This window comes from Bos grunniens, chromosome 22, assembly GCF_055505025.1.
Source record: "Bos grunniens cultivar Pamir isolate PY7600 chromosome 22, Bosgru_T2T1.0, whole genome shotgun sequence".
NCBI classification, from domain to species: Eukaryota; Metazoa; Chordata; class Mammalia; order Artiodactyla; family Bovidae; genus Bos; species Bos grunniens.
Window position 1 is genome coordinate 33,385,717 of NC_141186.1, and position 27,694 is coordinate 33,413,410.

At 39.6% G+C, this 27,694-nt stretch overlaps 1 protein-coding gene across 5 annotated transcripts in view; it reads right to left on the reverse strand.

Annotated features, from left to right (window-relative positions):
- TAFA1 (TAFA chemokine like family member 1) overlaps positions 1–27,694 on the reverse strand; it is a 601,276-nt gene that overhangs the window by 144,689 nt on the left and 428,893 nt on the right. The window contains exon 4 of one of the 5 annotated variants that reach the window (XM_086366909.1): positions 24,810–26,157. The exons of the other annotated variants lie outside the window; for them this stretch is intronic. Within the exon in view, the coding sequence (XP_086223035.1) occupies positions 26,117–26,157 (41 nt within the window). The 3' untranslated portion in view covers positions 24,810–26,116. Of the gene's footprint in view, positions 1–24,809; positions 26,158–27,694 lie in introns of those variants that run through there. 5 annotated transcript variants of the gene reach the window in all.

Genomic DNA, 27,694 nt, shown 5'->3' on the forward strand with positions numbered 1-27,694 from the left:
ATAGAAAACCTTAACAGACCCATCACAAGCACGGAAATTGAAACTGTAATCAAAAATCTTCCAGCAAACAAAAGCCCAGGTCCAGACGGCTTCACAGCTGAATTCTACCAAAAATTTAGAGAAGAGCTAACACCTATCCTACTCAAACTCTTCCAGAAAATTGCAGAGGAAGGTAAACTTCCAAACTCATTCTATGAGGCCACCATCACCCTAATACCAAAACCTGACAAAGATGCCACAAAAAAAGAAAACTACAGGCCAATATCACTGATGAACATAGATGCAAAAATCCTAAACAAAATTCTAGCAATCAGAATCCAACAACATATTAAAAAGATCATACACCATGACCAAGTGGGCTTTATCCCAGGGATGCAAGGATTCTTCAATATCCGCAAATCAATCAATGTAATACACCACATTAACAAATTGAAAAACAAAAACCATATGATTATCTCAATAGATGCAGAGAAAGCCTTTGACAAAATTCAACATCCATTTATGATAAAAACTCTCCAGAAAGCAGGAATAGAAGGAACATACCTCAACATAATAAAAGCTATATATGACAAACCCACAGCAAACATTATCCTCAATGGTGAAAAATTGAAAGCATTTCCTCTAAAGTCAGGAACAAGACAAGGGTGCCCACTTTCACCATTACTATTCAACATAGTTTTGGAAGTTTTGGCCACAGCAATCAGAGCAGAAAAAGAAATAAAAGGAATCCAAATTGGAAAAGAAGAAGTAAAACTCTCACTGTTTGCAGATGACATGATCCTCTACATAGAAAACCCTAAAGACTCCACCAGAAAATTACTAGAATTAATCAATGATTATAGTAAAGTTGCAGGATATAAAATCAACACACAGAAATCCCTTGCATTCCTATACACTAATAATGAGAAAACAGAAAGAGAAATTAAGGAAACAATTCCATTCACCATTGCAACGAAAAGAATAAAATACTTAGGAATATATCTACCTAAAGAAACTAAAGACCTATATATAGAAAACTATAAAACACTGGTGAAAGAAATCAAAGAGGACACTAATAGATGGAGAAATATACCATGTTCATGGATTGGAAGAATCAATATAGTGAAAATGAGTATACTACCCAAAGCAATTTATAGATTCAATGCAATCCCTATCAAGCTACCAATGGTATTCTTCACAGAGCTAGAACAAATAATTTCACAATTTGTATGGAAATACAAAAAACCCCGAATAGCCAAAGCGATCTTGAAAAAGAAAAATGGAACTGGAGGAATCAACCTACCTGACTTCAGGCTCTACTACAAAGCCACAGTTATCAAGACAGTATGGTACTGGCACAAAGACAGAAATATAGATCAATGGAACAAAATAGAAAGCCCAGAGATAAATCCACGCACATATGGACACCTTATCTTTGACAAAGGAGGCAAGAATATACAATGGATTAAAGACAATCTCTTTAACAAGTGGTGCTGGGAAATCTGGTCAACCACTTGTAAAAGAATGAAACTAGAACACTTTCTAACACCATATACAAAAATAAACTCAAAATGGATTAAAGATCTCAATGTAAGACCAGAAACTATAAAACTCCTAGAGGAGAACATAGGCAAAACACTCTCTGACATACATCACAGCAGGATCCTCTATGACCCACCTCCCAGAATATTGGAAATAAAAGCAAAAATAAACAAATGGGACCTAATTAAACTTAAAAGCTTCTGCACATCAAAGGAAACTATTAGCAAGGTGAAAAGACAGCCTTCAGAATGGGAGAAAATAAAAGCAAATGAAGCAACCGACAAACAACTAATCTCAAAAATATACAAGCAACTCCTTCAGCTCAACTCCAGAAAAATAAATGACCCAATCAAAAAATGGGCCAAAGATCTAAATAGACATTTCTCCAAAGAAGACATACAGATGGCTAACAAACACATGAAAAGATGCTCAACATCACTCATTATCAGAGAAATGCAAATCAAAACCACTATGAGATACCATTTCACACCAGTCAGAATGGCTGCGATCCAAAAGTCTACAAATAATAAATGCTGGAGAGGGTGTGGAGAAAAGGGAACCCTCTAACACTGTTGGTGGGAATGCAAACTAGTACAGCCACTATGGAGAACAGTGTGGAGATTCCTTAAAAAACTGGAAATAGAACTGCCTTATGATCCAGCAATCCCACTGCTGGGCATACACACTGAGGAAACCAGAAGGGAAAGAGACACGTGTACCCCAATGTTCATCGCAGCACTGTTTATAATAGCCAGGACATGGAAGCAACCTAGATGTCCATCAGCAGATGAATGGATAAGCAAGCTGTGGTACATATACACAATGGAGTATTACTCAGCCATTAAAAAGAATACATTTGAATTAGTTCTAATGAGGTGGATGAAACTGGAGCCTATTATATAGAGTGAAGTAAGCCAGAAGGACAAACACCAATACAGTATACTAACGCATATATATGGAATTTAGAAAGATGGTAACGATAACCCTGTATACGAGACAGCAAAAGAGACACTGATGTATAGAACAGGCTTATGGACTCTGTGGGAGAGGGAGAGGGTGGCAAGATTTGGGAGAATGGCATTGAAACATGTGAAATGTCATGTATGAAACGAGATGCCAGTCCAGGTTCAATGCACAATGCTGGATGCTTGGGACTGGTGCACTGGGACGACCCAGAGGGATGGTATGGGGAGGGAGGAGGGAGGAGGATTTTAATAAAAAGAAGAAAAAAAAAATAAAATAAAATATGAATTAGTTGTAAGCATTTAATAGCCAGGAGATTTCATATAAAAATCTGAGTCCTGGGCTTTTCTTGAAAGATCAGAGACATGATAACACTGGACTCTCTTTCCTTCCTCATGATAATGGACTGGCTACCCTTCACATGAGGCAGGCTCCTCTCCAGTTGGCACAACCGCTCCCACCTCAATTTATCTCATTCATTACCTTTACTTTCCTAGGTACAAAGCAGTCTAAGTCTGTAAATGCTAGTATTATGATAGAATGATGAAAAGCAAAGCCTGTGAAGTTAATATATGTAAGACATAAAATCTCAATCTTTCTATGACTAGCTATGTGACTTGTGAAGTGACTCTCAGTGTTCTTATCTTTCTCAGTCTCAGTTTTCTTATCTTCCGAATGGGGATAATACTATGAAAGTTGTGAGGATTAAATGGGATTATAAAAGTAAAGAATTTTGCTCCGAGTCTCTCAAATCCCTAAGTTCATAATAGAAGTTAGTTCTGTTGATGATGCCAATGGTGACAGAGCCATGTATTCAACCTTCACAGGGACCCTAGAAGTTATGTGGTCTTGTTTTAGAGATGAGGAAAATGAGGCACAGAAAGGCAATCAATGACCAGCAGCCTCTCTACCACCACCTGAAAGAACAGTGAGACAACAATAAATACCGAGTATCGAGCACTTCCCATGCTGCTGGTATTACGCTAATCATATCCATCACCTCAGCTAATCTTTACAAAACCCTGTGATAGAGATATTTTATTGCCATTAAACAGATAAGAAAAGTAAGGCTCAGGGAATTTAAGGAAGGTTCTCAAGTAGAGCCTACTCAGACAGAGCTACATGAACTCAGAGCTACAAAGTTTTGGTCTTTAAGAATCTCAAGTACTGAATCCACACACAACACTGGTTTGTACTGAAAATACATCCATCTATCTAGTCTATATCCATCTTTACTGGTCGCTGATTATCAATGCTTATAAGGAGGAAATCTGTGCTAATTCCTGCAGGCCTGTGGACATCATATCCACATCATAGGTGCTTCTTTCTGTGGAAATTCTCCAGCACACGCCAATGAAAAGAACAAGCAGAAACATCTGAAAGACTACATGTTCCAATAAAACTGATTTATAACTTATCACATCACCTTTTGGTAGAGTTGACATTAACAGACGTTTCAATGTTTATAGAAATAAACACACACTTCCCCCTTCACAAATATGCCATAATTTGTGAAGCATATAATGAAGCATAATTAACTGGCTGTGAAAAATTAAAACCAAGAACATGGTTTTGTCAAATAAATAATGAAGGAAATTCACAGTATGTTCTTAAGAAAAGCTCTCCATGGTTTGTGACTGTAATTAGAACCACCTGAACTTTGGCAGAGAGTACTATCAAATTTCCCAAAACCTTTGCTGACATTAGAATATTTTGGATTTAGGTCACATTCCTGGGCAACTGACATTCTTTTTTATTTGCAATTAAATTCTGGAGTTTTCAAACACTCTCCGACCCGTCATAACATTTCTATCTTTTCATAAGTTTAAAAATAACCTTGCTTGGGTTAATTGGGTCCCAAAGGGTTGTAATTTTTGGTATTTTAATTCATTTTGTCCTTGGCTGATTGTCAAAACTTACTGGAAATAAAGCTTCACAATAAACTCATAAGTCTAAATGGTTTCAGAAATGAGCATACCGATGACACAGGGTGAAGCCAAAATGCCTCTGAGAAGCCTTGGAAAGCACTAGTTATGATGATAAAATGCCAAGAAGCCAGATAAGAAGTAGGTAACTCAGTTATCTATCTTACTTCAGTTGCCAAATGCCCAGATGTCATGATATCTGGGTAATTAAATGTTAACCATTTTTAAGGATTACTGCTGTGTTGACAGCCTTAAACATGAGTCCATTCCACAGACTTGAGAGATCATCATTGTTAAACGGCGCTATGCTTTGTGCCACTTGCTGAATAAGTACAATAGTGTTAGTCGCTCAGTCTTGTCCAACTCTTTGCGACCCCATGGACTGTAGCCCACCGAGCTCCTCTGTCCATGAAATTTTCCAGGCAAGAATACTAGAGTGAGTTGCCATTTCCTCCTCCAGGGGTCTTCCCAAACCAGAGACTGAACCCGGGTCTTCTGCATGGCAGGCAGTCTCCTGCATTGCTGGTGGATTCTTTACCAACTGAGCAACCAAGGAAGCCTGCATAAATACAATGCACTCTCTTAGAACAACGACCTTGCAAGTGCTCTCTGAAAAACTGAGTAAAGATCCTCTTTTGATAGATGAGAAAACTAAGACTTAGAAAGATTAAGGTTCTGCAGAAACCACTGAGGCTTAGAAAGATTAATAACATGGGTAGAAACCAATGAAAAACACCCTGATGCTGGGAAAGATTGAAGGTAGGAGGAGAAAGAGGCAATAGAGGAGGAGATGGTTGGATGGCAACCATTAACTCAATGGACGTGAGTCTGAGCAAACTCTGGGAGATAGGGAAGGACAGGGAAGCCTGGCATGCTGCAGTCCATGGGGTTGCAAAGAGTGGAACACAACTGAGCAACTGAACAGCAATGACTGAGCAACTAAAGAGCAGCAGCAACAACAAGTGAACTAGTATATGACAAAGGGAAGATCTGAACCCATGTCTGTGGGATTTCCAAGTCCAGGCTGTGCTTAGGCATGGAGGCATGGTGTGACTCAGGGCCTGCAATGGAAAACCTCCCAGGGGCCAGGCAGATGGCCTGAACTTCTGAATGTGGTTCAGTTTCAGACTGCAAGTAATGGCCAGAATGCTAAGGAACTGGAGACTTCATACCTTGCCTGATAGTTTTCAAATCCAAAGTTCCAAAAAACACGATGCATGCAAACCAAAACAGAATCCCGTGATCTTCCCAGTTCTTCCGCTGGCTGCTCTGACGCAGACAAAATTAAGTAAAAACAATCTTGTAAATATGGGCTGCTTTTTTTGTTTAGCAATTTTCACTTTAGCCTAAATGAGTTGTTTAGAAAGCAGCTCAAGTCTGTTTCAATAAGAATTTAGCAACGAATAAAATTTTCCTTGCTACCAAATTTAAATGAAGTATACGTGAAACTTTTCAAAGCAGTGTCTAGAGTGGAGTCAGCAATTCTGAGCTCTCCTCTTAAATCCTTGCAGTAGCTTCTTACTGTAGCAAAATGCTCAGTTCAGTATTCAAAGATTCCTGAAGATTAGAGTTCAAGGTGCTAATCAGTGATGAACTGCCCTCAGGCAAGTGGCCAATGAGGGGCCCTGAATCAGCTAATAAATGAATAACTGGGCATTCAAATCTAATTGTCTTGATTTTGAATTCTCTATCCAGTAGGCACAAAGACTTTTACAATAATTCTAATTTGCCTTTGGAGTGTCAGAGAAGAATGGAAACATTTTTTTTTTTTCTTTTCTGGAGTGTTAGAGAAGAATGAAAATATCATAGATGTTCCCTAATAAATATGATAGTGAAGGACTGGGTTTCAATATTGTATCAACATTATCATCAGATACATCAGTTTTAGTATCTAAACCCTGCATTTGCCAGTGTGTGCATGCTAAGTCACTTCAGTTGTGCCCAACTTTTGTGAACCTATAGACTGTATAGCCTGCCAGCCTCCTCTGTCCATGGGATTCTCAGGCAAGAATACTGGAGTGGGTTGCCATGCCTTCTTCCAGGGGATCTTCCCGACCCAAGGAATGAACCCACTTCTCCTGTGTCTCAGAAGGAAAAACAGGATTGAAGGACTTTTCCTAACTTTCTAAGGAAGCCTTTGGCAAAGTAGAAAAAAAATGTTCAGATTTATTTAGCCACTATTACCTACGTAGTGTGCCTGGGAAGAGTGCGGCTTCATTTAAACAAGCGGGTATTTTGGAAACAACTGGCTGGAATCAGGTAAACATCTGGTTAAAGCAGCTGGTGAGTTGACAGCATTTACCCTTCTCCCCCAGCTGGCTTGCATGTGATAAGGTAGTGGAGTCGACTATCAAGAGAGATTTTGTAGCCTGTAGCTGTGGAAATCGCTAAGAAGAGAAAAGACACTTATTTGTTCTGGGTGGATTAGAAGCCCTAGAGGCTGGGGACTGTAACCAATGAGCCCTTTCGTGGCTTCCTCAAGTGTGTAGCTACAGCTGCATCCTCCTCCTTGAAATTTCAATAATCCCTCCACCTTTGCAAGGGCACGTGTTGCCATGGAAGGCAATCAAGAGATGGGTTAAAACAGCCCTGGTTATGATTCTTGCCTTGAAATTAAACTCTAGCAAACAAATTGTTTCCTTTTTCCCTGAGAAGGTTTTAAATCCAATTTATTTGAGGTTTCTATTTAAATTGAAAATACTGTAGCATCTCAGGCAAAGTGAAATCAATCTCTTTAGAAACAGGAGGGGGAGAAGAGGAGAATGTGGGCCAAGTGTATGTAGATTAAAACTTGCTTTTTCAAAGATTTTGAAATATGAAAAACTACCTCTGCCCATAAGATTAATGATGGATCCTTGGGACAGAACCACTCTGTTTAACTGCTTTCCTGGCTGCCTAATAGGCATCCCAAACTTAATGTATCTAAATTCAGATTCCTCATTCTGCTCCTACCTGGTGTTTCACTCCTAGGCTTTGCTCACCCACAAAATGGAACCAACAACTGAGTTGTTTATACCAATCCCTAGAAATCATCTTTCAATCCTCTCTTCACCTCACTCCCCAAAACTAGTTCATCAGACCTTATCTCAACATATCTCAAATTTATCTTGCTGCTACTATTACCTTGGACCATCACCTTTCATCTAGACCAGTTCAGCAGCCTCTTAACTTGTTCCCCTCACTTCCACTCTGGTTCTCAAGAATCCATTCCCTGCATGACAGTCAGAGATCTCCCTGAAACTCCCAACATGGTAGCCACTAACTAAGTGGCTATCAAGCCATAGAAATACCGTCAGTTCCCACTGCGATGAGCTTTAAGTGTAAAAGTACATTGGATTTCAGAGATGTTGCACAAAAGATAAAAAAAAAAAAAAAGGAAAAATCTCATTAATAATTTTATACTGATTATATGTTGAAATTACAATATTTGGAATGCATTTGGATTAAAGAAGCTATATCAGTGAAGTTAATTTCACATGTTTCTTTTTGCAACAGTTAGCAGAAAATTAAAAATTATATATTTGTATTGGCTAGCACTATAATCAAATAGATCATGTTCCTTAAAAATCCTCTTTTAGCTTCCCATAGCCCAAAGTCTGAGCTTTATTATATAACAATCTATAAAGCCCTAAGTGATCTGGCTGTTGATTTCCTCTTATGTGTCTTCATAAACTCTAGGCTCCAGTCACACTGGCTTTTTGCCTCTTTTAAGTGTATAAAAGACATTCTCCTCTTAAATGTTTTTCACATACTTACAGAACATTTGTAAATGTGCTTTGTCCCCCATGAAATATTATATAGATCAGGTATTGGCAAACTATGGCCCACAGGCCAACTTTCCCTCCCCTCCCCATACCTTACATTGGCCCCTTCCTCCAGCCATGCTCATCTGTTTACATCGTTTTTTTAAGTTTGTTTGGCTATGTTGAGTCTTAGGTATGGCACATAGGATCTTTCCTTTGAGTGCATGGGCTACGCAGTTATGGTGCTCAGGCATAGCTGCCCTGCAGCATATGGGATCTTAGTTCCCTGACCAAGGACTGAAGCCGCATCCCCTGCATTGCAAGGCAGATTTTTAACTACTGGACCACCAGGAAGTCCCTGTTTACATATTCTTTAATGACTACTTCCTTGCTGCAAAGGTGGAGCTGATGATTTTTAAGAGAGACCATATACGGACTCTTGGCCAAAGTTAAAAATATTCTCTATCTGGCCCTTTACAGAAAACCTTTGTTGATATATAGACAGACAGATAGAAGTTATGCAGGATCCTTTATGAGCTGGGCCTTGTCTGTCGCACTGGTGTCTTCCCAAGCCATTTCCTCTCTTCCATCCTAGGCTCCAGCTGAGCCAGACCACATGCAGAGGCCTGTAGGCACTGACTTCTCCCAGGGTCAGACCTTTCTATTCATTTCCTTAGCTGGAAACGTTTCTCTTCCCTACATCTGGTGAAGTCCTATGTTAGTTGCAAGAGACAGCAGAAATGACTCTGGCTGGTTTAAGAAAGAAGTGGAATTCATTGGTTCCATAAACGAGTGTGGGACTGCCTGGTCCAGAGGTTTAAGCTATGTCAGCAGGAGTTGCTTTCATTCTCTCCATCACCATGTTCTTCTTCCTCTGTGTTGGCTCTAATCACAGGCAGTTTTCCTCTTGTGGTGCAAAACAGCTTCTAAGAGCTCCCAAAGCTATAAGGTTCCGGAAGTCCCAGAGAGACTGTTCTGAATTGGTTCTAATTAAACCATAGGCCCATGCCTGAACCTTTTGCTCACACTGGACAGAGGATGTGGTATTTTAATTGGCTCAAAGCTAGGTCAATTGTCAGCCTGCTGAGTGAGGTCTGCAGACCATAAAGCAGAAGGGGAAGAGTATGATCTTCCTGGGGAAAATTAGGAGAAGCAGGAAATGAGAGCTATGTGGCTAAAATCATGGATGTTTGCTACCTTGTCCTTGAAGTCCTAATGGACACACCATCACTTTCTTTTGGGTGTCTCCACAGATCCCTTTACTGCTGCTTCAGTTGAATTCTACAATCTGGTCTCCTGTAACCCTGGGCTTTCCTCTACATCAGCACTGCTCACACCACATGGGAGTAAATGGTTACCTTGCTTCTTTTCTGCCGGGGCTTCGAGCTTTTTGAAACAGGACTTTGCTCTTTGTATCCTCAGCATACAAACACAGAGACCACTATAGAGGAAGAGCCCAATACATGCTGAAAAATATATGTAAATGTGAACTTTAACCATTCTTCTCCTGAGTAAGGAATAATCATACAAAGATTGTATTTTAGGAGGGTTACTTTGGTAGTAACTGGTAGGGTAAATTTGGGAAGACTGTAGCTAGAAGGCCATACTATATTACAGAATGAGATGAAGAGGAATGAAAGGGGCTAGACCATGACTACAGGAAAAGAGATGAAGGAACCTGATGTCTAGAAATTTTCTTTCTATATCACTCATCCAGAAACAAGGTTATAAATTATTGATCAAAAGCTTCAACCAGTAAAAAAAAGCTACAGCTACTGTTCACTGATACTTGCCTAAGTGTTAAACATTTGTATTTGTTTTATATAAATTAAAAAATTAAAGTCTCTCAATGCCACTTGAGGTAAGCAATATTCTAATTTTAGAGATGATAAGGAAAGAGTTTTAGCAATGTTAAGCAAGCTGACCAAAGTTATGCAGTGAATCAGAGTAAACTCTAGATCTGAATGAAAATCTGCCTCCAAAAACTGTGTTGTTTTTAATGACAAAAGAGGTAGGTGATGCTTCTAAAACTCTTTTAGGTCCCAACCAAGTAACTCTGGGGTTGAGACTCCATATTATTTTTAACTATTTGAGCAAGACATAACTTGCCTGTGGTAATATTCTTTGTAAAAATTGATTACAACACCCACTGTTCATGTCTGTTGGCATAGTAATTCCTCAGTAGATTTCTCTGATAGCACCTGATAAAGTCAGAATTCAAATAATGGTCACAACATGAATGAATAGCTCATGGGTGTCATCACAGGATCTGGGATTATGTATCAGATACAGTAAAGACATACTGGAAATAAATCATGCATATTCAAAAAAAACATAATTGTTTTTAAGGTAGCCAAGCTTATGAAGGATTTTTATAATACTTACACCCTCATTACTTGCTACATGAAGCAAAAAGTACTGACAATTAATTAGATTATGGGCCCACTTCTTGCTCTCAAAAAGTTTACAATTTAAAAGGAAGGAAAGAGACACATAAAGTCTTGAAGATTTAAGTTCATAGATCCTAAGAGCTAGAAGGGTTATTCCAGGTCATTAGGCCAATGGTTCTCAAACTTCAGGATCCTTCAGAATGACCTTCAGGACTTTGATGAAACACAGGTCTTGGACCCTGCCACCATAAGTTTCTGGCTCAGGTGGTCCTGAACAGACCCTAAGAATGTACATTTCTAACAAGTTTCCAAGTCATGATGATATTACTGGTATGTGGATAACTCTTTGAGATCCATTGATTTAGGCCAAGTTTCTTATTTTGTAAATGAGCTAATCCAAGCCCAGGGAAGTATAAGACTTGTCTGAAACTACACTAGCTAATTTTACAGTTGAAAATGAGGGAAATAATTTGTGGACTCCTCTCTAAGTAAAGGTGTGTATACATATATGTATACATATGCAGATTTCTTTTTGTGCCTATGAAGCATTCATTACTCCTTCTTTTGATTATAAGAATGCTTTCACTCCTCTGTGTTCCTATGATTTGAGTGGAATTGATGTCATGTCCACTTGCAGAGATAAACATATAAAGAACACCTGGAAATAAGTCCAAAATTTATCTATCAGAGGGATCGCTGATTAAGCATGCATGTTTTCCAGAATCTATCCTGAAAATAAAGTTTCATGTTTTATAAATATATCAACTAGCACTGTTTTAATAGGAAAAAAACCCCAAAAGATCCATCAAGAAAAGAGCATTCATCTGATTTATGATAGATGCCTGCAATGGAATCTATGCTGTCATTTCAAAAATAAGAGAGATGTACTGATAATGATTCCTGAAACCCTTGAAGAATTCTTATTTAGGACATTCAAAGAGCTATAAGATCTAGACAGTGAGGAAAAAAACAAGCTATAACATAGCTATGACAAACCTAGACAGCTTATGAAAAAGCAGAGACATCACTTTGCCGACAAAGGTCTTTAGAGTCAGAGCTATGGCTTTTCCAGCAGTCATGTATAGATATGAGACTTGGACCATAAAGAAGGCTGAGTGCTGAAGAATTGATGCTTTTGAACTGTGGTGCTGGAGAAGACTCTTGAGAGTCTCTTGAACATCAAGGAGATCAAACCAGTCAATCCTAAAGGAAATCAATCCTCAATATTCATTAGAAGGACAGATACTGAAACAGAAGCTCCAGTACTTTGGCCACCTGATGCAAAGAGCTGACTCACTGGGAAATATTCTGATGTTGGGAAAGATTGAAGGCAGGAGAAGGGGATGACAGAGGATGATATGGTTGGATGGCATCATCGACTCAATGGCCATGAGTCTGAGCAAACTCCAGGAGATAGTGAAGGACAGGGAAGCCTGGCATGCTGCAGTCCATGGGGTCACAGAGTTGGACATGACTGCGTGACTGAACAACATAGTGCTTAGAGTTAGCATTTATGCAGGGCACAGGAATACATATATTCACACAAATACACTCATAGCACGTGAGTTTGTATGTGTGTGTGGAGCTACTGTTTGTAGGGTAGAGCACTATATATTCTTATATATATATATATATTTATACATTATATATCCTTAGAGCACTATATATTCTCATATGTATTTATATACATACATATACCTTGCATACATATACATGCATATACCTTAGAGCACTGTATATTCTTATATATATTTATAAACATACATATACCTAGATAATAATATAAATGTGATGACTATATATGTGTTAAAGTGATGTAGCTCAGTCATGTCTGACTCTTTGTGACCCCATGGACTGTAGCCCACCAGGCTCCTCCATCCATGGAATTTTCCAGGCAAGAGTATTAGAGTGGGTTGCCATTTCCTTCTCCAGGGGATCTTCCTGACCCAGGGATTGAACCCAAGTCTCCCGCGTTGCAGGCAGACACTTCACCATATGAGCCACCAGGGAAGCCCATATATGAGTTCAGTTCAATTCAGTTCAGTTGCTCAGTCGTGTCCGACTCTTCGCAACCCCATGAATCGCAGCACGCCAGGCCTCCCTGTCCATCACCAACTCCCGGAATTCACTCAGACTCACGTCCATCGAGTCAGTGATGCCATCCAGCCATTTCATCCTCTGTCGTCCCCTTCTCCTCTTGCCCCCAATCCCTCCCAGCATCAGAGTCTTTTTCAATGAATCAACTCTTCGCATGAGGTGGCCAAAGTACTGGAATTTCAGCTTTAGCATCATTCCTTCCAAAGAAATCCCAGGGCTGATCTCCTTCAGAATGGACTGGTTGGATCTCCTTGCAGTCCAAGGGACTCTCAAGAGTCTTCTCCAGCATCACAGTTCAAAGGCATCAATTCTTCGGCTCTCAGCTTTCTTCACAGTCCAACTCTCACATCCATACATGACCACTGGAAAAACCATAGCCTTGACTAGACGAACCTTTGTTGGCAAACTAATGTTTCTGCTTTTCAATATATATCTAAATAGTCCATAAAGTTACTTTTCTCTCTGGAATCTCTCTGATAAAATAGAAGTACAGAGCTTGGTGTTTGGATACATGGCACTTGTATACATTTTTCAATTTACCCACCCATGTAAACAGTATTTTCAACATCTGTATACTTACAAGTTTCAGTTCAGCTTGTTCTTATATTAATGGGGAAAAAAAACCTGTTGGATGCTTCAACGTGGCATCCAGCTGTCCCAACGTGGAACAGACGTTGAGGATCACTTGTCACAATGTCTTAAAATTGGTAGGTTCAATCTACACAAACTTTCTTTTATTCATCATTTCTCATAGCTTATCAACTACCATGCACAGAAAAGATTCCAGAATTTGAGGGAAGGATGATTATTTAAACTTTTAGCATTTTATGGGAGGTGAATAAATATTCATTGAGAAAGTGTTCCATGTTTTGCAGGTTCTAAGCCTTACTGAAAATAATTTTTACTTGTCTTTGCTCTTACTTCCCCTTCATGTCCTAGAAGTTGCTGGATGTTTTTTCTCGAACAGTTTGCTGGAAGTTTTTCAGACCTCTCACTTAGGAAGGGCCTGCTGACTTTTTGTTGTTGTTGTTGAGGAACATGAGCAGTCCAAATAAATATGCACAGGTATCCTGAGCACATAATAATAATAAGCATTGCCGAGAATTCTCCTCAACTCTACTGTCAACTTGGCACACCGTGTTCTGATTTGTTAAACAAAGAAAGCAGCCAAGTTGGGAGTACCTAATGAGACAGCAAATGCTCCTGCTGTCACCGGTGAGAATCCAAGAATCACAGGGAGAGTGTCTATCACACCTCTAAGGATCAACTTCAGTCCTAATCTCCGAGGCTCCTTCTAGCTTTAAAATTCCATTTTATGATTGAAAAACTTCCTCCCTTTTCTAGTGAATAAAACACAAGATCCAAATCTCTCATGATAGACGAATGATCCCCAAGCCCTTAGTGGAATTGCTTTTATATCACTGATGGTCTGTGCACCTCATTTGAAATCTCCAGTTCTAAAACTCAAATTAAAGCGACGATGGTATATTATTATACATCATCAGTATGATTAACCCCTCCTGTCACCAAACTTGTAAACACCACGTATTGTCAAATATGTAGAACAATTCAAACTCTCATTCACTGCTGGTAGGAGTATAAACTGGAAACTCTTCAGAAGACTGTCTGTCAGTATCTTTTAAAGCTGACAACAATGCATATTCTTTTAACCAGAAATTTCACTCTCAGGTATATATTCAATAGAAACACTAACATATATGTATATCTATACATGTAATATTTGTAACAGTCCCATACTGGAAGCTACTTCAGTGCCCATCAAAAGTAGACTAAGTCACAAAACATGGCATGTTCATTTTCTGGAATAATATTACAAAGCAATGAGACTCAACACATTATTATACAAAAAAATATGGATGATCTCACAAACAAATGAAGCTAAAAATAAGACATAAAAGACCATATTGTGTTAAGGAAGTACATGTGGGTGCATGCTAAGTAGCTTCAGTCATGTCTGACTCTGCAGTCCTGCCCATGGGATTCTCCAGGCAACGATATTGGAATGTTGCCATGCACTCCTCCAGGGTATCTTCCTGACCCAGGATCAAACCCACGTCTCTCTGTCACTTGCACTGCATGACTCAGGGAACCCAAACGGGGCTCTGTAACAGCCTAGAGGGGTGGGATGGGGAGGAAGGAGGGAGGGAGGTTCAAGTGGGACACATGTATACTATGGCTGATTCATGTTGATGTTTGGCAGAAACCAACACAATTCTGTAAAGCAATAATCCTTCAATTAAACAAATAAACTTAAAAATAGTATATTGTGTTTATCTCATTCATATAAAATTTTAGAATTAATTTTCCTATATAGTAGAAATTAAAGCAACATTGTAAATTAACTATTGTTGTTGCAGTTTAGTTACTAAGTTGTGTTCACCCCATGAATGTGAACCCCATGGAATGTGGCTAGCCAGGATCCTCTGTCCATGGAATTCTCCAGGCAAGAACACTGCAGTGGGTTCCCATTTCCTTCTCCAGAGGATCTTTCCAGCTCAGGGATTGAACCCACATCTTCTGGCAGGTGGATTCTCTACCACTGAGCCACCAAGAAAGCCCAAATCAACTATACTTCAATATAAAATAATTTTGATCTTGGCAAAAATTTCCTACAAATTTTAAAGGACAGATATTTGGAAATGATCCACTCTGGGTTAATTTAGTGAGGCCCTGCTGCTGCTGCTGCTAGCCCAGGTCATATCATATATTGTAGTTGGAACTGTTGAATCAGAAGCAAGTACCTAACAACTGACAACATCCTAAGCCAATTCAGAAAAATGATGTTTATTGGGTTTCCTTAATCATGTGAACATATTCATTCTTACTCCACACTTTCAAGTATGTAGTCAATTGGGAATAGGTGTGAACTTTAAGACGGTTAAACCTGAAATTAAATTCTCTGGTTCCTGGTCTCTATTTTTAAGCAGACAATGGCTTGCTTTTCTACTCTCTATAGACAATGGATGGATCTTGAGGGCATTGTGGTAAGAGAAATAAGCCAGAAAGATGAAGACAAATACACCATATGGTAGCACTTATATTTGGAATCTGGGGTGGGAGGGGGAGGAGGTCAAGTTCACAGAAACAGAGAGTAGAAAAGCGGTTACCAGGGGCTGGGATGGTGATGGAGGACAGGAGAAACGGGGGCGGGGTGGGGGGGTGGGTCAAAAGGTATACACTTTCAGTTATAAGGTGAGTAAGTTCTGAGGATCCAATGTAAAACATGGTGGCTAGTTGATAACATTGTATTATACCATGAATATTGTGTAATATGGGGTTGCAAAGAGTTGGACATGAGTCAGTGACTGAACATCAAGTACCATTAAAATTAAAATTCACTAAAAAAGTAGAACAAATGCTACTACTAAAATAAAAAGGAAGATATATACATATATCAAATCATCACAATATATACACTTTAAATATTTTACAATTTTACTTGTCAATTACACTCAGTTAAGTTGGGGGAAAAAAAAGACGAGTTGAACTCCATGCTTCCCTTTTATAACCTGTGTGCCAAACAGGACAGATTCTAAGCACTTTCTTACTGTGTTGAATGCCGGTAGGTTTCTGAAGACAGTGGCTATCTCAGACTTAACAGCTACAGGTTAGCTCCTTCAAAATGAGAAGTCAACATTTAAAAGTTGCTCTAGCAGGTGGTACCAGAACCTTTTCACATCTGACCCTGTGTAAAGGGGATTTTCAATTTCAACATCAAGAGTAACTCAAAGGAACAGAGCCTCTTTGATAATAAAGTAAAACCTTAGGTAATCGGTTCAGCAGATCACATCTTACCTGTGAGAAACTCCACATTTCTAATGTTCAACAGAAAAAAACACAGTCCTACTAAAAAAAAAAAGACAGCCACTACTGCGATAAACAAGATCTTTGTCCTGGGAGTCAAAGTTGTCTTTGCCACTTAAATTGTTTCTTTCTTGTGCTATTTTTCCCCCTTTGCTAGAGACTGGTATCTTAGAGATTATTTATTTGACTCCCTTTGTCTTAATCTCTGGACACCTCTCTATGTATGACCTCTGTCTAAGTTTACTTTTCATGGAAAAGTAACAGAAATGGTTGGGAACATAGGTAGGAAAATAATCTTCAAAGGTTTATGAAACCAAGATGCTGAAGCTGCAATACACCCATGTAAAACTCAGTTATCTAGATAATCACTGTTCTTCAGAAGCGGCATTTAACTATCTCTGACTAACTGGAAGACCAAATTTGCAGTGAATCCATATCTTAGTAAGCGTGACCCTGGTGGCTTCAACAAAACATCTAAATCTTGTAGATGAGGATAAACTTCTGATGACTGGATAGACTTGGTTGGATGGTACAGCCAACTTAACATTGTTTCAGTAATGGGACACAGGTGTGGATATCAACCCTTAGGCAAAGCCTCAGATTTTCAAATGGACTAGTGGACAAGTGCCACGTTCCTACTGTAACCCCTGTCTCTAGCCCCTTCAGAGGAGTGAAGCAGCCTGGAATTGTGGTGAAACTACATGCTATGGAAACATAAGAACTTACATCCTGAATAATTTTAGTAACCTTGGTTTACTCAATCTCCTTAGCCTCTGTTTTGTTATCTATGTATGGGATCAATAATACTTACATAGTAGCACTACAATATTAGAAAACTCCTATGTAGCGAGCAGCAGCTGCATGGCCCTGGAGTGGGGAGCAGCCCAGAGGAGATACCCTACATCCAAGTAAGGAGCAGTGGCTGCACTGTGCTGGAGCAGCCGTGAAGAGATACCCCACATCCAAGGTAAGAGAAACCCCAGTAAGACGGTAGGTGCTGAGAGAGGGCATCAGAGGGCAGACAGACTGAAACCACAATCACAGAAAACTAACCAATCTAATCACATGGACCACAGCCTTGTCTAACTCCATGAAACAATGAGTCATGCCGTGTAGGGCTACCCAAGATGGATGGGACTTGGTGGAGAGTTCTGACAAAATGTGGTCCACTGGAGAAGGGAATGGCAACCACTTCAGTATTCTTGCCTTGAGAATCCCATGAACAGTATGAAAAGGCAAAAAGATAGGACACTGAAAGATGAACTTTCCAGGTCGGTAGATGCCCAATATGCTACTGGAGATCAGTGAAGAAATAACTCCAGAAAGAATGAAGAGATGGAGCCAAAGTGAAAACAACACCCAGTTGTGGATGTGACTGGTGACAGAAACAAAGTCCGATGCTGTAAAGACCAATATTGCATAAGAACCTGAAAAGTCAGGTCCATGAATCAAGGCAAATTGGAAGTGGTCAAACAGGAGATGGCAAGAGTGAACACCGACATTTTAGGAATCAGCGAACTAAAAGGGACTGAAATGGGTGAATTTAACTCAAATGATCATTATATCTACTACTGTAGGCAAGAATCCCTTAGAAGAAATGGAGTTGCCCTCACAGTCAACAAAAGAGTCTGAAATGCAGTACTTGGATGCAATCTCAAAAATGACAGAATGATCTCTATTCGTTTCCAAGGCAAACCATTCAATATCACAGTAATCCAAGTCTATACTCCAACCAGTAACGCTGAAGAAGCTGAAGTTGAATGGTTCTACAAAGACCTACAAGACCTTCTAGAACTAACACCCCCCCAAAAGATGTACTTTTCATTATAGGGGACTGGAATGCAAAAGTAGGAAGTCAAGAAACACCTGGAGTAACAGGCAAATTTGGCCTTGGAGTACAGAATGAAGCAGTGCAAAGGCTAAAAGAGTTTTGCCAAGAGAATGCACTGGTCATAGCAAACACCCTCTTCCAACAATGCAAGAGAAGACTCTACACATGGACATCACCAGATGGTCAACACCGAAATCAGACTGATTATATTATTTGCAGCCAAAGATGGAGAAGCTCTATACAGTCAGTAAAAACAAGACTGGGAGCTGACCGTGGCTCAGATCATGAACTCCTTATTGCCAAATTCAGACTTAAATTGAAGAAAGTAGGGAAAACCACTAGACCATTCAGGTATGACCTAAATCAAATCCCTTATGATTATACAGTGGAAGTGAGAAATAGATTTAAGGGACTAGATCTGATAGACAGAGTGCCTGATGAACTATGGATGGAGGTTCATGACATTGTACAGGAGACAGGGATCAAGACCATCCCCAAGAAAAAAAAATGCAAAAAGGCAAAATGGCTGTTTGAGGAGGCCTTACAAATACCTGTGAAAAGAAGAGAAGTGAAAAGCAGAGAAAAGGAAAGATGTACCCATTTCAATGCAGAGTTCCAAAGAATAGCAAGGAGAGATAAGAAAGCCTTCCTCAGTGATCAGTGCAAAGAAATAGGGGAAAACAATAGAATGGGAAAGACAAGAGATCTCTTCAAGAAAATTAGAGATACCAAGGGAACATTTCATGCAAAGATGGGTTCAATAAAGGACAGAAATGGCATGGACTTAAAAGAAGCAGAAGATATTAAGAAGAGGTGGCAAGAATACACAGAAGAACTGTACAAAAAAAGATCTTCATGACCCAGATAATCACTGTGGTGTGATCACTCACCTAGAGCCAGACATCCTGGAATGTGAAGATAAGTGGGCCTTAGGAAGCATTACTACGAACAAAGCTAGTGGAGGTGATGGAATTCCAGTTGAGCTATTTCAAATCCTAAAAGATGATGCTGTGAAAGTGCTGCACTAAATATGCCAGCAAATTTGGAAAACTCAGCAGTGGCCACAGGACTGGAAAAGGTCAATTTTCATTCCAATCCCAAAGAAAGGAAAAACCAAAGAATGCTCCAACTACCGCACAATTGCACTCATCTCACATGCTAGCAAAGTAATGCTCAAATTCTCCAAGCCAGGCTTCAGCAATACGTGAACTGTGAACTTCCAGATGTTCTAGCTGGATTTAGAAATGGCAGAGGAACCAAAGATCAAATTGCCAACATCTGTTCACAAGAAAAAGCAAGAGAGTTCCAGAAAAACATCTATTTCTGCTTTATTGACTATGCCAAAGCCTTTGACTGTGTGAATCACAATAAACTGTGGAAAATTCTTCAAGAGATTGGAATACCAGACCACCTGTCCTGCCTCTTGAGAAACCTATATGCAGGTCAGGAAGCAACAGTTAGAAGTGGACATGGAACAACAGACTGGTTCCAAATAGGGAAAGGAGTATGTCACCCTACTTGTTTAACTTATATGCTGAGTACATCATGAGAAACCCTGGGCTGGATGAAACACAAGTTGGAATCAAGATTGCCGGGAGAAATATCAATAACCTCAGATATGCAGATGATACCACCCTTATGGCAGAAAGTGAAGAAGATCTAAAGAGCATCTTGATGAAACTAAAAGAGGAGAGTGAAAAAGTTGGCTTAAAACTCAACATTCAGAAAACTAAGATCATGGCATCCAGTCCCATCACTTCATGGCAGATAGATGGGGAAACAGTGGAAACAGTGGCTGACTTTATTTTTGGGGGGCTCCAAAATCACTTCAGATGGTGACTGCAGCCATGAAATTAAAAGATTCTTACTCCTTAGAAGGAAAGTTATGACCAACTTAGACAGCATATTAGAAAGCAGAGACATTACTTTGTCAACAAAAGTCTGTCTAGTCAAGGCTATGGTTTTTCCAGTAGTCATGTACGGATGAGAAAGTTGGACTATAAAGAAAGCTAAGTGCCAAAGAATTGATGCTTTTGAACTGTGATGCTGGAGAAGACTCTTGAGAGTCCCTTGGACTGCCAGGAGATCCAACCAGTCCATCCTAAAGGAGATCAGTCCTGAGTGTTCATTGGAAGGACCAATGTTAAAGCTGAAACTCCAATACTTTGGCCACCTGATGCGAAGAGCTGACTCATTTGAAAAGATCGTAATGTTGGGAAAGATTGAGGGCAGGAGGAGAAGGGGACGACAGAGGATGAGATGGTTGGATGGCATCACTGACTCAATGGACATGAGTTTGAGCAAACTCTGGGAGATGGTGAAGGTCAGGGAAGCCTGGCATGCTGCAGTCCATGGGGTCGCAGAGTCAGACAAAGCAACTGAACAACAATGCAAGGTATTTAGGAAATGGTTTGGTACATTTTCTTGCAAATATACCACTTCATACTAGGCTGTAAGCTAATTCACTTTGTCCATGGTGACCCCTGCTTCATTAAGTCTTTCTTTATGCAACAAATAATAAATTTACCAGGTATATTCTATGTGTCAGGTGGTCAAATCACTGGAGATTTGGATTAGAACAATTTAGAAAAGGTTATACTCCTTGCAGGGATTAAATACTATAATATGTAAGGGAAGAAATGAAGAATAAACAAGCATATAGGTGAATAAAATGATTACAGATTGTGAAAGCTCAAGGAAGGAAATAAACAAAAATAACAATAAAAATCTAAGGTATTTGATGGAGTAACTGGGGTTGGGAAACTGAAGTAGAGTCATTTCTGTGCAGGTAGCAAACTGGAAGCCAAGTGATTAAGACTTGGAAAACCATCACTTTTTTTTTTTTTTTTCTTTTGCCTGAGGCTCTCCTTTCTTAGCTTCCCATGGCAGATAGATTGTTAGACCTCAAGTTCCTTATCTCTGATAACCATTCTACCTTCGGCCAATTCCACTTGAGAGGAAGCAAAGGGAACAGATAAGGCCATTGATATCTGGTAGCAAGTTTCATTACAGAAACATTGCCATCTACTAATAAGATCACTTGACCTTCAGTGTCTGGTGGTAAATATGAAAGTATTAGATTGGAAGGTTAAGAAGAAAGTCCACTTAGTAATTTATGCCATCAGAGATATGATAGAAAATTCTTTGGTTTTTATCTCTCCTATATTTTCTGTCATTGATTCATACCACAGTCATCACCATTATCATCATCATCATCATCATCATCATCATTACTGTCTTTGCCTTTACTGCCATCATCATCAATCACCATCATCCCTGCCTACATTTCCTATTTGTTACCAGGAAGAAGCTTAGAATACTATTTCCTAGAATTTCAGGCAATGGCGTCCCACTCCAGTACTCTTGCCTGGAAAATCCCATGGATGGAGGAGCCTGGTAGGCTGCAGTCCATGGGGTCGCTAAGAGTCGGACACGACTAGGCGACTTCACTTTCACTTTTCACTTTCATGCATTGAAGAAGGAAATGGCAACCCACTCCAGTGTTCTTGCCTGGAGAATCCTAGGGACAGGGGAGCCTGGTAGGCTACCGTCTATGGGGTCACACAGAGTCGGACACGACTGAAGTGACTTAGCATAGCACAGCATAGCATATACTTTTTCTGGTTAGATTTAGTCAATGAGTGGAGAAGGGCATGGCAGCCCACTCCATTGTTTTTCCCTGGAGGATCTATTGACAGAGGAGCTTCATGGGCTACAGTCCATGGGGTAGCCAAGAGTTGGACATGACTGAGCAACTAATACACTCATAGTCAATGAGAGGCATTTGAGGGAGGTTTTGTAGGTGGAAGAGAAATAGAAGCCATCATTCTCTGGTGGAAGTTAAAGGCAGGCAGTTCAGCTCACAGCTTTCCTGAGCTACTGAGGTTTCTCAGGCAGCTGAGATAATGGACACTGATTTGCTTTACTGTCTGTGGGTTCTTCTGAAAATCACTTTGGTCTTGAAAGCAAATGGGATCATCAAGATTTCTTGAATGTGGTCTCTTAACCACGTTCTCCCTCCCTCCACTGAGCCCTCGTATCATTTGAGTAAGCCTGTCATTCTCATGTTAAATGTCTAGCTAGTCAAAGTATCTAGAGTATAGTGGCTTCTATTTTTCCATTCAAAGGTTGACTGATATACCATTCCTCATTATTTATGCTCTTGTAACCCATATAAGAAGCAGTCTTATAGGTGGCAATAGTTTATTTGACAAGCAGGCACTTAGTTGCTATCACTGACTGAGGACTTAAGATGTGCCAGTCACTGAGCCAAATGTTACTTTTTAATTGAGATAATTTTATATTCACTTGCAGTTGTAAAAAAAAAAAAAAAAAAAAAAAACTAGAGACCTCATGGATCCGTTACCCAGTTTCCTCTAATAATAACATTTTGCCAAACTACTGTACAATATCACAACCAGATTTTACAGATTTTATTCAGACTTGTGTGTACATGTATTTACTTCTAAGCAATTTCAGCACATGTTGTAAGCTCACGCACCCAATATAACAGTCAAGATATCAGTTCCATTACTACAAGGGCTTTATATGTACTTTTAAAGTTCAATCCTTACAGTGTACCTATAGGTACTATTGTTGTTTAGTCACTAAGTCATGTCCAACTCTTTGCAACACTGGGAGCTGACTGTGGCTGAGATCATGAGCTTCTTATTGCAAAATTCAAGCTTAAATTGAAGAAACTAGGAAAAACCACTAGTCCATTCTGCTGCTGCTGCTGCTAAGTCGCTTCAGTTGTGTCTGACTCTGTGCGACCCCATGGACTGCAGCCTACCAGGCTTCTCCGTCCATGGGACTCTCCAGGCAAGAACACTGGAGTGGGTTGCCATTTCCTTCTCCAATGCATGAAAGTGGAAAGTGAAAGTGAAGTCGCTCAGTCGTGTCTGACTCTTAGCAACCCCATGGACTGCAGCCTACCAGGCTCCTCCATCCATGGGATTTTCCGGCAACAGTACTGGAGTGGGGTGCCATTGCCTTCTCCACTAGTCCATTCGGTATGACCTAAATCAAATCCCTTATAGGTCCTATTATTATCTTCATTTTTCAGATAGAAAACTAAGCTTAGACACCATAAGTCAAAGGTATATGGTTAAACAATAAGTATTTGAACCAGAATATGAATCCAAGGCCTTTAATATCTGGCCCCATAGGAGAATGAACTTGCCCCTGTAAGATAGCCAATGAAGCTTCCAATATCTCCTTAAACATCTCTTTGATTGTGCAAAAGTGAAAAAACAAAAAAACAATAACTAGCCTTGAAAGTGAGAAGCAAATGATACATGAATAATGCTTCATGCTTTCCAATGGCTAACATACCTCCTTTCTATGTGGAGAAAAATTAAGTCTCCTGATTGTTTCTTAACAAATTCTTTCTTTCATCATCCTAGAATACCAAAACAAAGAAAATATAAAAACATGCCTTTGCCAGGTTTAAGCTTAACAACTACTTGGAAAAGGGTTTCAGTTTGAGCCACCATAGTATATTACTTATTTCCTCTTCTTTTTTGTCTTCTGTAAATTTCCAATGCACCAACCACTTTGACAAGGAATAATTTGACACTTTGTGGAATTCATTTCTTACTAAAAGTGATGCAGATATTGATGAGTTGGCAGTTTTTAAAGTCATGGTAGGCAGCAAACATATGTCTTTCATAGAAATCAGATTTGAGGATAATAGAAAAGTGCTGATAATGTGGGCCCCACGCTGGATGTAGCTCACCAGTGAGGAAGCCTCATAAACCTCCAAAATATTGTCAACTCTCAACTATTAATGGTAATAGGGGTCTAGGAGAGCACAAATACTGTAATTGAAATCCAGTGATAATCTAAAAACTTCATTTTATCTAATAGTTCCAGTGCCCTCTTGGGGCAAACTCTTGACAGGAATGGGTATAAGCAGTCAATGGGACTGATCTGAGTTTCATCTCCCTTTTCCTGTCTTGGCACAAACAGGCACTGGAGGTTAGAATCCATTAATATTCAAAAAGGGAGCCAAGAATGACCAAAGGGGAAAGCACAGTCTCTTCAAAAATAGTGCTGGAAAAATTGGAGGAACAGAATAAAACTGGACCTCTATCTCATGCCATTAACACAAATTAACTTGAAATGAATAAAAAAATTAATCATAAGATCTGATTCCATAAAATTCCTAGAAGAAAACGTAGGAAGGAGACTCATTGATATTAGCTGTGGCATTGATTTTTTTGAACATAACGCTAAAAGTACAAACAACAGAAGCAAAAAATCAACAATAGAGCTACATCAAACTCAAAGGTTTTGGTACAGCAAAAGAAACAACAAAACGAAAACACAACCTATAGAATGGGAGAAAACTTTTATAAACTATCTAAAATGTATTTTAAAAACTCAGTCAACTTAATAACAAAACAATGTGATTTAAAAATGGACAAAGAAACACATATATATAGAACAGTCTTTTGGACTCTGTAGGAGAGGGAGAGGGTGGGATGATTTGGGAGAATGGGATTGAAACATGTATAATATCATATGTGAAATGAATCGCCAGTCCAGGTTCGATGCAGGATATAGGATGCTTGGGGCTGGCGCACTGGGATGATCCAGAGGGATGGTACGGGGAGGGAGGTGGGAGGGGGTTCAGGATGGGGAACACGTGTACACCCGTGGTGGATTCATGATGATGTATGGCAAAACCAATACAATATTGTAAAGTAAAAATAAATAAATTTAAAAAAATAATTAATTAATTTTAAAAAATGGACAAAAGAACTAATTAGACATTTTTCCAATGAAGACCTCAGAGTGGCCTAGAGACACATGAAAACGTGCTCAACATTGTTAATCATCTGGGCAATGCAAATCAAAACTGCATGATCTGTCACCTTACAACTATTAGAATGGCAATCATCAATAAGACAAAACACAAGTTCTGGCAAGGACGTGCGAACGGGAACCTTTACCCTTTGTTGATGAGAATGAACACTGATCCAACCACTGTGGAAAACAATATGGAGTTTTCTCAAAATATTAAAACTAGATCTACTGTTACGATTCAGCAATTACACTTTTGGGGATATACCCAAAGGAAATAAAAACATGACTTTGATGAGATATATGCGCTTCTATATTTATCTTACCATTATTTGCTATAGCCAAAAAATAGAAATAACCCAAATGATCATTAACAGGTAAATGGATAAAAAAAAGTGGTAATTTAAAAAGAACATTATTAGCCATGAGAAAGGAGGATATCCTTCCATTCTCAGTGACACGGGTGGACCCTGAGTACACTGCACCAAGTGAGATTAGACAGAGAAATACAAGCATGGTGTGACAGCACTTGTATGTGGAATCTAAAAATGTTAAACCTGTAGAAAATAGTAAAATGGTGGGTCCCAGGGGTCTGGGTGGGGAAAGGATAACAGTGATAATGTAAGGGAAACAAATGTATAACCAGCAGTAAATAAGCCATTGAAATCTAATGCATGGTATAATGAATACAGACAATAAATACTGTATTTTAAGTATTAATATGTAGTATGATAAATCTTGCTACATTGGCAATCATATTATAATACATGAATAGATCAAAGTAACATGCCTGTATATCTTAAACTTATACAAAGTTACACATCAAACTTACTCAGTAAAATGAAGGAATGAATGTATTTGGTTGCAAGTAAAAGAATAGTCAAATCAGGGCTTCCTTGCTGGTCCAGTGGTTAAGGATCCACCTTGCAATGCAAGGGACACCAGTGATCCCTGGACCAGGAAAATCCCACATGCCACGGAGCAACGAAGCCTGTGAGCCACAACCCACATGCTCTAGAGACTGTGCTCTGCCACTGCAAGGAGAAGCCTGCACACTGCAAAAAGAGAAAGACAATGTGCAGCAATGAAGATCCAATACAGCCATAAATAAGTAAATAAAATGTCAAAAAAGAACAGCTAAACCAATAGTGGCTTAAACAAGAAAGACAGAATTGTCTAGATGTTGATGGTTCCACAGTTTTGATGCTCCACAGACTTAAGTTTTTTCTTTCTGATTTATGATCCTCATCATGTTAGATTTGGTCACTGTGTGGTTATGAGATGATTGTTGCAATGCCAGTCATTTCTACCAGTGCTCAAGGCATGAAGAGAAGGAGATCTCCTATTCTATTTTCATCAGGAAGCAATACCCTTTAAGAAGTTCATTACTGCTCTCTACTCCTTTCCCCTCTTACCCACTTCCTACCCTACAAGGAATCTTTCCTTCCATATCTAAAATGAAGACACGTGCCCTCCCCTAAACCAATCATTAGCAAAAAGAACTGGTGTTAGGGCATCATGACTCATCTCCCAGGGCTGGAGAATAGGCTGATTTTGCAGGAGCGGACTGCTGTCCAAATAAAGGCATCTATAGGTTAAGGGAGAAGGGGGAAACTGTCTGCCTCAGCAGAATCTCTTAGACTTCTCCTTTACTTTTACACTTAGCAAGTCCCATCAGTTCAGTTCAGTCGCTCAGTCGTGTCCGACTCTTTGTGACCCCATGGACTGCAGTATGCCAGGCCTCCCTCTCCATCCCCAACTTCCGGAGCTTGCTCAAACTCATGTCCATTGAGTCAGTGATGCCATCCAACCATCTCATCCTTGGTCATCCCCTTCTCCTCCTGACTTCAATCTTTGGCAGCATCAGGGTCTTTTCAAATGAGTCAGCTTTCCACATCAGGCGGCCAAAGTACTGGAGTTTCAGCTTCAGCATCAGTCCTTCCAATGAATATTTAGGACTGATTTCCTTTAGGATGGACTGATTGGATCTCCTTGCAGTCCAAGGGACTCTCAAGAGTCTTCTCCAACACCACAGTTCAAAAGCATCAATTCTTTGGTGCTCAGCTTTCTGTATACTCCAACTCTCACATCCATACCTGACTACTGGAAAAACCATAGCTTTGACTAGACAGACCTTTGTTGACAAAGTAATGTCTGCTTTTTAATATGCTGTCTAGGTTGGTCATAACTTTCCTTCCAAGGAGTAAGCATCTTTTAATTTCATGGCTGCAGTCACCATCTGCAGTGATTTGGGAGCCCCCAAAAGTAAAGTCAGCAACTGTTTCCACTGTTACCCATCTGCTTGCCATGAAGTGATGGGACTGGATGCCATGATCTTAGTTTTCTGAATGCTGAGTTTTAAGCCAACTTTTTCCACTCTCTTCTTTCACTTTGATCATGAGGCTCTTTAGTTCTTTGCTTTCTGCCATAAGGGTGGTGTCATCTGCATATCTGAAGTTATTGATATTTCTCCCGGCAATCCTGATTCCAGCTTGTGCTTCATCCAGCCCAGCATTTCTCATGATGTATTCTGCATGTAAGTTAAATAAGCAGGGTGACAATATACAACCTTGATGTACTCCTTTTTCTATT